Raw genomic sequence first — 14097 nt, forward strand, 5'->3', positions numbered from 1 at the left:
TCTTCCTGGGCTGGCTTCAAACCACAATCCTCAGATCTCAGCCTCCTGAGTAGCTAGGATGACAGGCATAAACCACCAGTGCCTGGCATATTGTTCCTTTTTATTTTTCTTCTTTGACTCATTGGTTCATGAGGTTAATTTTCTACATACTTACTAGTATTTCCAATTTGTTTCTTGTGAGTGATATATGAAGCCAAAAATGTTGAAAATATTTGGAATGACTTAGGTGCCAGTAGCTCATGCCTGTAACCTTAGCTACTCAGTAGGCTGAGATCTGAGGATATCGATTGAAAACCAGCCCAAGCAGGAAAGTCCAAACCACTCTTCTCTCCAGTTAACTACCAAAAAGCCGTAAGTGGAGTTGTGGCTCAAGTGGTAGAGTAGTAGCCTTGAGCCAACAAGCTCAGCACCCAGGACCTTAATTCAAGCCTCTGTGAACAGCACACACACACAAAAAGTTGGTATTACAGTCTTCTTAAATTTGTTAGTATTATAGCCTACCTCGCGGTCTATCTTGGAGAGTATTCTGTTTATGTTTGAACATAATGGGAATTCTACTAGGATGGAATGCTCTGTAGATGTCTGTTAGGTCCATTTTGTCTTTAATATTGTTATTTCCTTACTGGCTTTCTGTACATTGCTGAAAGTCCTAGGCCTTCAAGCTCCAAGACAGGCAAAAAAAGAAAACAATAAAATTTTAAAAGTCATGTTTAGCCATATGCCGGTGGCTCACAACTGTAATCCTAGCTGAGATCTGAGAATCGCAATTCAAAGCCAGGACAGGAAACTCCATGAGACTCTTATCTCCAATGAACCACTAGAAAACCGGAAGTGGCACTGTGGCTCAAGTGGTAGAGCACTTGCCTTGAGCTGAAGAGCTGAGGGACAGTGCCCAGGCTCGAGTTCAAGCCCCATGACCAACAAAAAAGAAACAGAAAGTCATGTTTAAGTACCAGTATCTAAAGGTGTTTTTGATGTCCCTATAACTTATAGTGAGTAGTTCTTTCTATCCCATGTGAAGATACAAAGAAGGAAACAACATTACCTTCTAACTTCTAAAAACAAAAGGGACTCCTCAAAGTGAGATTAACACTATAGTTATATGTGTTTATTAATCTGAATATTTTATGAATGGGAGATTTCCATGTTGTTACCTGTACACCTCCTCATTTATTTCTCTTTGACATGCCAGTGGTGAAAGGAAAATGTCTCAAGCTACAAATAGAAGGAACTTTTGGTTTGTCCTGATTGCCCTATTGAAATTTCTGGAGCTTTACCAAACTGGGGTGCCTTTTTTTTTTTTTTAAAGGCTACGAAAATGACTCAGTAGAAGACCTGAAGGAGATGACTTCCACCTCCTCCCGGAAGAGAGGGAAAAGAAGATACTTCTGGGAATATAGTGAACAGCTTACGCCGTCCCAGCAAGAGAGGATTCTGAGACCCTCGGAGTGGAACCGAGATACACTGCCAAGCAATATGTATCAGAAAAACGGCTCACATCATGGTAAGCGGGGGATGGGAGTCAAATACTTAATCATTTCATTGGGGGAGGGGGGGATTTGTTTTGTTTTAGACAGAGTCTTACTGGTTGCTCAGGCTAGCCTTGAGCTTTCTAGATAGTCTAGGCTGGCCTGATATTGGCACACTTCCTGATTCCATCTTGGAGAGCACTGGGATTTCAGCCACATGTCACCACCCCAGGGCTAGTGTCCCTTTAAATAGAGATATTGAGGTTTTTTGTTTTTGTTTTTGCCAATCCTGGGTCTTGAACTCTGGGCCTGGGCACTGTCCCTGAGCTCCTTTTGCTCAAGGCTAGCACTTTACCACTTTGAGCCACAGTACCACTTCTGGCTTTTACTGTGATTAATTAGAAATAAGAGTCTTACAGGCTTTTCTGCCCAGGCTGGCTTCGAACCATGATCCTCAGATCTTAGCCTCCTGAGTAGCTGGGATTACAGGCCTGAGTCACCGGTGCCCGGCTGAGATACTGAATTCTAATGCTTACTCAGTGTTCTTGGATACAACTGAAAAAGGGAAATGTAGAACTGTATTACCATGACTATTCTTTTTTGTGTGTATATTAGTCCTGGGGCTTGAACTCTGAGTTCCTGGGCACTGTCCCTGAGCATCTTTTGCTCAAGGCTAGTGCTCTACCACTTGAGCCACAGAACCACAGAACCCTTTTTGGTTTTTTCTGTGTATGTGGTGCTGAGGAATCGAACCCAGGGCTTCATGGCACGGTAGGCACGCACTCTACCACTCAGCCACATTCCCAGCCTGAAAATGTATCTCTTGATCACTAAGATGACTGCAGCTTTTCAACTCTTTGTAGGAAAATATGCAGTAAAGAAGTCACGGAGGACTGACGTGGAAGACCTAACTCCAAATCCTAAAAAACTGCTCCAGATTGGCAATGAATTACGGAAGCTGAACAAGGTGATTAGCGACCTGACTCCTGTCAGTGAACTTCCCCTAACAGCCCGGCCAAGGTCAAGGAAGGAGAAAAATAAGCTGGCTTCCAGGTAAATGCTAATCATGTTCACTCATGTGGAAAAAACGTCTGCGATGTGAAGTTCAACTCTTTTGAGTTTTTATAGAAGAGGTCACCTTCAGCCATGAACTGAGAAGTAACTTTTTTCTTTCTTAAATCCTACTGTGAGATTCTTTTCCTTTGAAAGTAAAAGACAGCATTTCTGCTTTCTTTAAAAAAAAAAAATTCAGTTGGTTTCATTTTAGGCAAGGTTTCACTGTGTATAGTCTAGGATTCAAAATCTCTTGAATTCTCCTGCTTCTGAGCTCCGGAATTACAAGTGTGTGCCACCATGCCCTGCCTGGAAAAAGTTTTAAAAGGAGAAAGGTTCAGGTACTTAAATGTGTTCTATTATGATAGAAAAGGAAATTTTTACAGCTTCTGTTTTATCTGCTTTCTTAGTCAAGTGTTTTGAGGTACAGGTTACTTAGGATGAAATTAACTCTTCGGGGGGAGGGGATCTTGGAGCTTGAACTTAGGGCCTGGGCATTGTCCGTGTCTCTGCTTTTTTGCTCAAGGCTAGTGCTCTGTCACTTGAGTCACAACTCCACTTAGGCTTTTTGCTGATTCATTGGTCCCACAGACTTTCCTGGCTTTGAACCATAATCCCCAGATCTTAGTCTCCTGAGTAGCTAGGGTTACTGGTATTACTCACCCACCAACTTTTCTAGCTTAAATTTTCCTAGCTTAAAATTCACCCCTTTTAACATAGATGAAAATTAAGCAACCCAAAGACAGAGATGGGAAGGGAGGAATGAGAGGGAAAGAGGGAACAGCTTATACTAAGCAAAAGGAAAAAAGACGTAAATATCACCTGATGTGGAAGAAATAATTATATTGTCAAAGCTCATAGAATTCACAAACTTTATAGACCATGATAATGACAATTTGCCTTGTGAAGGCTAAAATGTGTTTGTGACTTTAACTAAGTATCACTATTCCACAATACTGTGAAATTTTTATAATCTCAAAAAAAAAAAAAGAAAAGAAAAGAAAAGTGAGAGAAGGGCTGGGTGAGGAGCGATGGGTGACAATGTTGTCAGACACTTTGTATTCATGTACTGTTTTGTAGAATGGGAACTTCTTTGTATAACTACTTAAAGATAATAAAAAAATTAATTCACCCCTTTTAATGTACACTGTTACATCATTGTGACAAATAGTCCCTCATATAACTTACCAACATAATCATTGAGCATTTTTTCATTACCTTAAAAATTATGAAAGCAAGCCCAGGCTCTGGTGACTCACGCCTGTAATCCTAGCTACTCAGGAGGTTCAGATCTGAGGATTGTGGTTCAAAGCTAGCCTGGGCAGGAAAGTCCATGAGATTCTTTATCTCCAACCAACCACCAAAAATCCAGAAGTGGAACTCTGGTTCAAGTGGTAAAGTTCTAATCTTGAGTACAAAAGCTCAGGGATAGCACCTAGACCCTGAGTTCAAACCCCAGGACTAGCCCAAAAGGAGAAAGGAAAAGAAAATGTCTTATAGCAAAGGAGTCTATTTTGAATGCTCTCTTACCAGAACAGTGAACTAATAGTTCCTTCCTTTCACAGAGCTTGTCGGTTAAAGAAAAAAGCCCAGTATGAAGCTAATAAAGTGAAATTATGGGGCCTCAACACTGAATATGGTAAACCTCTAAACATTGAAGAGTGTCTTTAACTTCCTATTTCCACTGTTCCTGCGCTTTTTGTTTGGCTTTGTTCCTTTTCATTCTGGCCCAGCCTTATTGGGGTTCACCCTCCCAGTACCCCACTCCATGTGCCCATGTTCATGAATCCTTGTCTCCTGGCATGAGTGTTGGAAGTTGACCTCCACAGTAGAGATCTCAATACAGCCAACTGGAGACCCTGGGCCTTTCTTCCCCTTCCTGATTGTATGCTATATCAGCCAGTTGATTGACTGGTTTCATATTTCCCATAGAAACACCTTAAAATTTTAGTTCCTTGGATCGTATTTTAAGCTTTATAAGAATAGTGTAGATGTGTGCTTTGAAATTGGATTGCTCATTGGAATGCTTTTTTTTTTTTTAATGCTTTTGTATGTGTTAAAACCCAGACTTCTTAAGTCTCTTTCTAGGTCCCCTACTTTGGAATAGAATAATACCCTGATTTTTGTTTAGTTGCTTTTATTTTTTTCCTTTTATTTATTTATTTATTTTTGCCTGTCCTGAGGCTTGAACTCAGGGCCTGGGCACTGTCCCTGAGCTTCTTTTGCTCAAGGCTAGCACTCTACCACTTGAGCCACAGCACCAGTTCCAGCTTTTCTGTGTATGTGGTACTGAAGAATCAAACCCAGGGCTTCATGCCTGCTAGACAAGCACTCTACCACTGAGCCACATTCCCAGTCCTTGTTTTTCCTTTTATTTTTACTTCTTTAAACCAGAGCTGGAGATCCAGTCCAGGACCTATGCATATCAGAAAAGTGCTCCATGACTGAGCTGTGCTACAAGCCCTTCTAGTTTTGTTCTGTTTTGTTTTGCTATTGTGTCCGTACTGGGGTTTGATCTTGGGGGGGTCTCATCCTCATGCTCAACCCCCAGTTGCCCTCCTGTTTTTAATTGAATATCTGAGGTTATTAAACAAATGCTTCTGTGTTAAAGGACATGTTCCAAGCGTTTTTATTCTGTCTTGCAGATAATTTATTGTTTGTAATCAACTCCATCAAGCAAGAGATTGTAAACCGGGTACAGAATCCAAGAGAGGAGAGAGGACCCAACATGGGGCAAAAGCTTGAAATTCTCATTAAAGATACTCTTGGTAAGAATACAAGATAGATCTACAACCTAACACTTAGGAACTTAGTGTAGTATGAGATGTATGATTTCAAGGGATATTAGAAATTCTTGTAAGCCAGGCGTTGGTGACTCACATCTGTTATTCTAGCTACTCAAGGAGGCTGAGATCTGAGGATTACAGTTCAGTGCTAGCCCAGGCAGGAAAGTCTGTGAGACTCTTACTCCAGTGAACCAAAAGAGCTCAGGGAGAGCATCCAGGCCCTGAGTTTAAGCCCCACAACCAACAACAACGAGTTGTTTTTAGTTAGGAGCCAGTGGCTCTCACCTGTCATCTCCTCCAGTTAGGAGACTCAGGTCCAAGGATCTCGAAGTCAATTCCAAGCAGCGAAATCCACGAGCTTTATCATAACCAGTTAACCAGCAAAAAAGCCAGAACTAGAAATGGTAGAGCACCAGGCATGAGCAAAAAAGTCAGTGAGAGTTCAAGGCCGAGAGTTCAAGTCTCAGTACCCTTACCCCCCCCCCCCACACACACACACAGAGAAAGGAAACAATCAGATGCTGTTAGTATATCAGTCTTTCCTCCCTCCCTCCCCTCTTCCCCCTCCATCCCTCTCCTCTCTCTTTCTCCCTCTCCCAACCCCCCCCCCCCCACAAGCTGCTAATACTTTTTAACATTTGTTTTACTTCTGCTCCTGCCCATGTGTATATCGGGCAGATGGTGTATATTCGGGTAACTTATAAACATCGTGATTCTGTATTCCTATTTTGACATGTATCTAGAAAACAAAGACATTCTCAAGCTCAGCTGTGATACCACTATTATATCCATGTACTTGAGTATCGACCTAATATTTCATGTGGAGTCTGTTTTAATATTGCTCCAGTAGTCATGTATTGTATGCCCTTGTCTCTGATGTATTTGCAATTGCTCATTGCATCTACTTACATCTCTTTTGTCTCCTTGAATACATACGGTAATACACTAATCCAACAATAAGCTCCCTCAGAGTTGTTGGTCTTTTTTCAATGACAAATCCAGGTGTTGTTTTTGTTTTTGTTTTTTGGGTCTGGTCGTGGGACCTGAACTCTGGGCCTGGGTGCTGTCCCTCAGCTCTTCAGCTCAAGGCTAGCGCTCTACCACTTGAGCTATAGCGCCACTTCTGGCTTTTTTTTCTTATGTGGTGCTGGGGAATCGAACCCAGGGCCTCATGCATGGAAGGCAAGCGCTTTACCACTGAGCCATCTTCCCAGCCCCCCAAATCCAGGTTTTGATTTCCTAAATTGTGCCAGTGTTTGGATTTAAGGTTCCCTCATGACAAGATACAGTTGAGTTTGTTTGGGTTTTTTTGGCAAGAATTCATCACTTGTCATTTTATTTCCAGCACTCACCATCTTGTCATTTGTCAGTGATGGTTATGGTGAAATGGTTATGGGGAAATCAGTCATTTTTCTGTGTACGTGCCTGCCCTGGAGCTTGAACTCAGTGCTCAAGGCTAGCAGGCCATCACTTGAGCCACAGTTCCACTCTGGCTTTTCGGGAGCCACAGTTCCACTCTGGCTTTTCGGGTCTTTAATTGGAGATCAGAGACTCAAAGACTTTCCTGTGTGAGCTGGCTTCCAAGCACAATCCTGGGTGCTCAGCCTCCTGAGTAGGTAGGATGACAGGCTTGTGCTTCCTGTGCCCAGCAAAGTCAATATTTGTATAGCAATTCTTCTTTGTAGAGCTAAGTGAATGTATGTCCATAAATGAATATATGTCCATTCCCAAGCCAGTTTTGTGTTTGCTTGGTTGTCTTTGTAGTGGGGGTCAGGGAGGACAGAGTCTTTCTGGGTTATATTCCAGGCTGGCCTCATCAACACACTGGAGAACGTGGTTTTCTGGTACTGGTGCCACCACACCTGGCTTTCTTTTCCTCAAGAGTTTGATTTATTGGTTGTAAGGATTTTAATTTATTGATAGTAAGCGTTTATTGATTCCAAGTATTCTTGGCCTTACTGTACATCTTTCATTTTCTTAGTCATTCTCATTTCTAAGGAACATAAATTGTATGCAGTAATTTTTTTTTAATGACTAACCAGAGCCTTCAGATCTAGTTTCAGTTGCAGGTTGAATCCAGCCTAGGAATCACATGACATTAAGGCGAGGGGCAGGGCCTGGCTCCTAGAAATGGGAAAGCAGCACCTTGTGGCAGGCTCGGGCTTTGGGTCTAGACTCTTCTACTTACCGTCTCCCCAACTTTAAACTGTGATTAGCTATTCTCCAGTGGTCATTCTACTTTTTTTTTTTTTTTTTTTTGTCAATTGTGGGGCTTGAATTCTGGGCCTGGGCACTGTCCCCGAGCTCGTCAGCTCAAGGCAAACGCTCTACCACTTGAGCCACAGCGCCACCTCCAGTTTTCTGGTACTTTATTGGAGATAAGAGGCTCGGACTTTCCTGCCCGGGCTGGTGTTAAACCATGATCCTCAGCTCTCAGCCTCCTGAGTAGCTAGGGTGACAGGTGTGAGCCACCGGTGCCCGGCTTTATCTACTTTTTCTTTTTTAAGACAAAGTCTGTCTGCAAAGACTGATCGCCGCCTCCCACAAGTGATGGGATTACAGGGGTGCATGACCATGCCCAGCATATTCTTCGTGGTTATTCTTGGTGTCACTTTTCTGTTCTTAACCATGGCGCAGTCAAGTGTGATGGGTCAAAGGATGTTCTGGGCTGTGGTTACAAGTAGCAGAGCACTGTTTTGGGGCCAGTATCATCGAGCTGAGGTCCACCTGGCCCTCAAGTGTTAGCTATTCCTTCCCTTTTCGGTATGCCTTCTTCATTGTGTGTTCAGGTGTGCATTTTATTCTCCACAGGCCTCCCAGTTGCTGGGCAAACCTCAGAATTTGTTAACCAAGTGTTAGAGAAGACGGCAGAAGGCAACCCTACCGGTGGCCTGGTGGGACTGCGAATACCAGCATCAAAAGTGTAGCCAGCCCTACTGGACCACTGGTCAGAAGTGTCTGTCTATTTGTTTTTCTCACGTTATCCATTGTATATTTTCATTCTGTTCTGCATGTCAGTTAGCATTATGTAAACATTTATGATTAGGTTACATTGTTTTAAGAACTTGTAGCATAAGTGAAGCATGATCCAAAATACTTGATTATCGCATTTCAGAACATAAACCTCCATTACACCTGCTACTGGCATTAGCAGTGGAGCTCACATGCTAAGTAAACATCAAGGTGTAAGTTGCACATACGCATTGAAGGGAAAACATTTTGGGAGGGTGCATAGCTCAGTATAATGCCAAGCATGATGGCAGGTTTATGCTCTGAATCACTCAAAAATATTAAGGAAGCATTTTTTTTAAACAGTCCATTTAGATTGTTTTTAGAATTATTGCTTTCTGTCCTAATTTTCCACAGCCATTAATCTCACTTGTACATGGCTCACCCGGCACTCATGTTTGAGTGCCATGGTAGACGTTCAACTCCAGAGCTCAATATCATATATAAATATATATCTATAAATATATACAGATGTCTGTGCAAGTAAGAAAAAAGCATATTCTTTGTGCCTTGTATTTTGGGAAACTCTAAAACTGGTAATATTTTGTATGATGAAAACCCTTAACGAGGAAAAAATTAAGATATATAGATGGAAAACTTACGGGGTTTAACTGTTTTTTTTTGTTCCAAACTTTTTCAAATTTTTTGAATGTATATAGGACTATGTTGAAATGTAGATATATGCCACAGAGTCTTTGTATTGTATATAAAAAAAAAAAACCAACAACAAAAAAAAAAAGATGGCTCTAGAAAACTCCTATTTCGGTACTTGACCGGAAGAAGACAAATACTTGCACATTATTGCGATTGTTTTATTTTTTTGTACCAAAGACAAATGCAACTGATATGGCAAACTGCCAGTCTAAGTAAAGTTTTGCACAGCTTACATGATACTGTATGAATGTATGAAAAAAGGAGCAAAACCTAAAAGGTCAGGGTTGGGATCTTACTGAACTGTGAATCTTATTTCTGTTTGGGTCCAATTATCTATAGAAGGAGCATCCGTACATACAGATATATTATTTTGCTGTTCCTCTAGTTGCTTCCATAATAGGTAAGTTGGTAGCCATTTAGGTGTCTGTAAGTCTTTTTATTTCTGCACTTAACTGTAGGAAATTTTAATATATTTCATTTTATTAAGCTATTGATAAAGTTTTTGACTTTGAAGATGACAAAAGTTTATTTAGCTTATTGTAGTATACTTCCACCAAACAACCAAAATACAGATTATTTTTATTGTATTGTGTGTATATATATATATCTGTAAAGAGAGAAAAAAAAAGCTAAAACTATCTAATTCTTTAGTTGCCACTTTTCCAATCGATGTATTACTGTGCATGTAATATTTTCAAAGATCAACACAAGCTTACAACAGAAACAGAAAACTTTATAGATTTTTATATTTTTGTACAGGTATTTTCAAACTAGCTTCTTCAAACTTACATGTGACTTATTCTTCTATAGTTTCTAGAACTGGGAGACGTTGACACATTTTTAGTTTTTAGGTGCTCTTTTTTGGCTCACATCGAACAGCTTCTGTAGTCCATGTAGCCATGTTCGAGCTTTACCTCTTGATGAGAATTCCTTCTGTCCAGGCAGCATTATAAACCTACCCCACAGATCTTTCCATCTGTTCCTTCAGTTTACTCTCAAATCTTTTCGTTTGCTCCGAAACCTAGTGGTTTCCAAACTGTACTTAAAAAGGGGGAAAAAGTATGACACACACACACACACAGAAACAGCAAGAAAACCAAAAATTTCAGACCTAACCACTGGGAAAACACCTATCTCTCCATTACCTGATGGTAGAATTTACTGTCTTCATTCTAATCTGTACAGCGTGGTTCCTTTCTTCCTCCTCCCGCTCCCTTCTTTCTCTCCATTTGTAAGTGACAGCACATGAAGTTACATAGCACATGAAGGTTCACTTCTAGAACACACAATAACAACCCAACAGGCCCTCTAGCTTCTTTGACATCTGGAGATAAAAACTGAGGAGGATTGGCTTGACATAATAGCTGAACTATATAACCCTCAAGATTGTCCTCCATGTTTAGTGGAAATGTGCCCGCTCGTGCATTCACATTGAACGGATGAGAAGGGCAAATCTCAGTGGCTGACGCGTTCAAGTTCATCAGCTCACTGTTTCCTTTCTAGATGCGAAAAGGAAAAAGTACAGGAAAAGCTTGTGAGGTTTCCACAGCGTGTGTATCTGGGAAATGGAAAAGTGTTCCAAAGCAGTCAGGTGAAAATCACTGCGTGATAGACATTCAGCTGACGAGGTTTATAAAATTGCCCCCTTTCTAGCTGCTCTGTTAGAAATTCTGGTTTTTTGATACTTTTTTCTTGTCTGCAAACCAGAATTTGATTTTTTGGTCTTGCATTTCAAAAACAAAAAACAAAAGAAAACAAAAAAAAAGACTTTGAATCTGTTTAGTAGATTCCCTATCCTTGCATTTCAGTGTTTTTATATGTATGACTTAAGTTAAATAGTTCAAAGCTTTTAAATAGTTGAGCTTTTTAATGTTGACACTTTATTTTGTACCTATTTATATATGTATGTATATCTTAGAAAAGCACTTTGTTTAAAAAAATTTGCATTTTATATGATTCCTGCCATTTGCTGCTAACTCTGGGCTGGTCAGAATGCTACACTGATACTTGATCTAAATAAAAACCTGGCAGTAAAATGTAGAGTGGAAGGTGAATGCTCTTGTGATCTTAACTTTATCTTCAAGATGACCCAAGCAAGCTGTGCAGCTTTACATTTTAACCAGGGGACTCTGTGGCATTTAAAACCGTCTAGAAATGGTTGTATTTTAATGCCAGTAATAATCTTGCTTCCTCTATTGTCATTAAGATATGTATGTTTCGTGTATTTCACACACACACACACACACACACACACACACACATCTTGTACGGTAATGTAAAAACCCCAACAGTTGTACATGTTCTGTTTTTTTGAAAACCGTAGCATGTATTTTTGGGTGATGATCAGTAGAGAAGAACTCTCTAAAGGGTGTCTTGTGTTCATACATGGTATCCAGGATTGCTCATAGTGAAGTCCAGAACCTTGTGAAATTCACCTCAAACAAACCCATTGTTCCAAAAGGCGATGATACACTTTCGACTCTAGTACTACTACTACTATGATTGAAGAGAAAAAAAAAAAGCAACAGAAAACTTTTCTTCCTAGTTTCAGATACACTGGATTTTTTTTTGTAGAGTTTGTCTCCCTATGAAAGCATGCTGTCCAGTTGCTCAGTCTTGTCCAGATCTTGTCTGGTTACCAATCGGGCGCCACACGTGCTCAGTCCGACATGAATGCTTGTCCTACTGTACCATGTATGATCTCTGTCCCTTCCTGCGACCTTCACGACTGATGACGACCTGGCTTGATATTGTGCCTTACTTGTACATTTGAAACTAAACATAGTCATTCCCTTCCATGTCCCTTTTGGTGAGAGAATCTGAGCTACCACAAATGCTTCACGAAGGGTTTTCCCACAGTGAGGTTTCACATTCCCTCTCTTTGTAGTTCTTTTATACTTGTATGAAAGGCCAGGTTTTTTTTTTTTTTTGAATGGTCTTTGATCTGAAGTGGGGGAAAGATTCACAGTCATTTCACTACATCCCTTCTCTTCTGCCTTTCATGAATTTGTTCTACATCTTTCCGACGGCTTGACTTGATTTGCTTCTTAGCAATAGTCTACAAGTTAAAGAAAGGTGTGTTCAATTCATCTGCTTGAAATCGACTACTTTCCTTTTCCATAACTTTTTAGGAGAAGAGTGCCCATTTTTTTTTGTTGGTTTTATACAACAGATGACAAGTCTCTTTCAAAGAAAAAGAAGTATAGTACTTTTGAAATACAATGCTGTTAGTATGAATTTCTTTTATATATATATATATATAATATTCAGACGATTATCTGATGTTTGCCTTCATTAATAAAGCTGTTAGTTTATTCACCAATATGTCCAGCATGGATGTGCTTTTCTTTACTTCCATACGTTTAAAAAAAAAAAAAAAAGCATACTTTTTTTTTTTTTTTTTTTTTTTTTTAGCTGCTAAGATTTAGTTCCTCAGAAACGGATTCAAGTTGCCTTCAGCAGAAATTTAACAAAAAGCAAAACTTGTGTTCCTTTCCTTTCTAGAGTCTTCCTAAAAACTCTTGTCTCAAGTGTTTTCTAGTTAAGTACCTACCAACGTTAGCATCTCTCCAAGTCTTGAAACTTGAATTTCGAGAACACATTGAATGAATGCTTTCAGTGTGATTCGTTCTCCTGAAGTCTGTGGTGAAACGGAAGCCGCTTCTGCTACTTTGCACAGAACCGCACACTTAATTCTTCCCTTAAATCGTGACTGACACGTCTCCTCCAGTGCCGTACCACTTGTGGATTCTTTTGTAACCTTCGTAATCTTCTGCAGGGCATTATGAGAAGATGACTTCGTGTTGTTGTTGTTGTTTTAATATTTCAAATGCATCTGGATGCATCCGTATGTCCACTGGTAGGAATGGTGGTTTCATAGTGTGAAACAAATAATTTAGCCCCTGGTTGGAGAAAGATGGCGAAATGTACTACTGAGAATTTCCACGCTTACCCCTGACAAGCAGGATTATGTGTTGAAGCATAGTCCTCCTGCTTAACAGACAGACTGAAATGGTAGCAACGACACCTAGAAACCAAACTATGCCAAACGGTTCTCTCTTTTTTTGTTACTGTTGAGAAACAAGAAAGTACAGAGGTGGGCTGAGCGGTTCAAAGCTTGTTAAGCATTTCCAAATGGGTGTTTGGACCCGAAGACATGGTGGCTGAGCCGAGAGCATTGTGGGTATTTCCATGTGCCAAGTTTGGGTGAACTTCGCTTTGCCTCTTTCGTTCACACACAGTGGTGTAGTCGAGTCCATTCTGGGTGCCCAGGAATACTGTGGCTTGCCTTTTCACCCTTTCTTTCTTTTTGCAGAACCAAATAACAGAAATAATGTATTGTGTACTGTAACTGCCTTCCCACCACGTGTTTTTATGACATTGTATTACACTGCTGGCTTTTATTATTGTTGTTATTATTATTTTAACCTTCTCTCCCCAGGATCTGTCCTGTAGCCTAGCCTCTGTGTGCATAGCGACAGGACAGAAGCCGCAAGAGAAGAGTTTAGAAGGGCAAGAATTGAAAGCATTTGTTCCGACAACGTGGCCATCTTTGCATAGTTGCTTAGGGTCCTATTTGTAATGCTATCATCGACATTCTGTAGTTGCGGTTAATTGCTTTCCCCTTCCCTTCCCAACTGGAGTTATGCCCCTTTTTTTATGAGATTCAGTTTTGTCTCTTGTCTAGAAAGAATTTTCTCTCGTTGGCGCATGAGCTGTTTTAAAAAACAAAAAAAAAATGACTCAAATGTTGGTTCATAGTTGTGCCGGGTTCTTGTTGTTGTTGTTTGTTTATATGTATGTTTGGTTTTGGTTGTTTTTTTGTTTTTTTTTCATTTTTCAGAAGAAAAGGCAATTCAATGCACAAAGTTGCCTTGGGTCTCTGTCCTCTGCAACCCGGAAGCATTTCTAGTCAGATGCAGATTTCACAGTGTATGCAACATCCTTTGTAATTTAAAATAAAAAAGAAGATGAAAAGGTTTGAAATGGTTTGCCTTGTATTTTCCCTCTTCCTTTCTCTTCTCTCCTACGTCTCCCCTCGCCTATGTTCCCCCCACCCCCCACCCCCCACCCCACAGCCATCCACTTCTGAAGACAACGGATCCCAAAGGAGCCCCTCAACCCCA

At 40.5% G+C, this 14097-nt stretch overlaps 1 protein-coding gene across 1 annotated transcript in view; it reads left to right on the forward strand.

Moving 5' to 3' along the window:
• The window catches only part of Crebrf (CREB3 regulatory factor), a 62883-nt gene extending 49191 nt beyond the window's left edge, over positions 1-13692 (forward strand). Inside the window, exons 5-9 of the mRNA XM_042670074.1 lie at positions 1310-1504; positions 2333-2522; positions 4088-4161; positions 5168-5290; positions 8120-13692. Coding sequence (XP_042526008.1) covers positions 1310-1504; positions 2333-2522; positions 4088-4161; positions 5168-5290; positions 8120-8235 — 698 coding nt within the window. The 3' untranslated portion in view covers positions 8236-13692. The remainder of the gene's footprint in view (positions 1-1309; positions 1505-2332; positions 2523-4087; positions 4162-5167; positions 5291-8119) is intronic.
• The last annotated feature ends 405 nt before the right edge of the window (positions 13693-14097 follow it).

This window comes from Dipodomys spectabilis, unplaced genomic scaffold, assembly GCF_019054845.1.
Source record: "Dipodomys spectabilis isolate Male_0828 unplaced genomic scaffold, ASM1905484v1 ptg000517l, whole genome shotgun sequence".
NCBI classification, from domain to species: Eukaryota; Metazoa; Chordata; class Mammalia; order Rodentia; family Heteromyidae; genus Dipodomys; species Dipodomys spectabilis.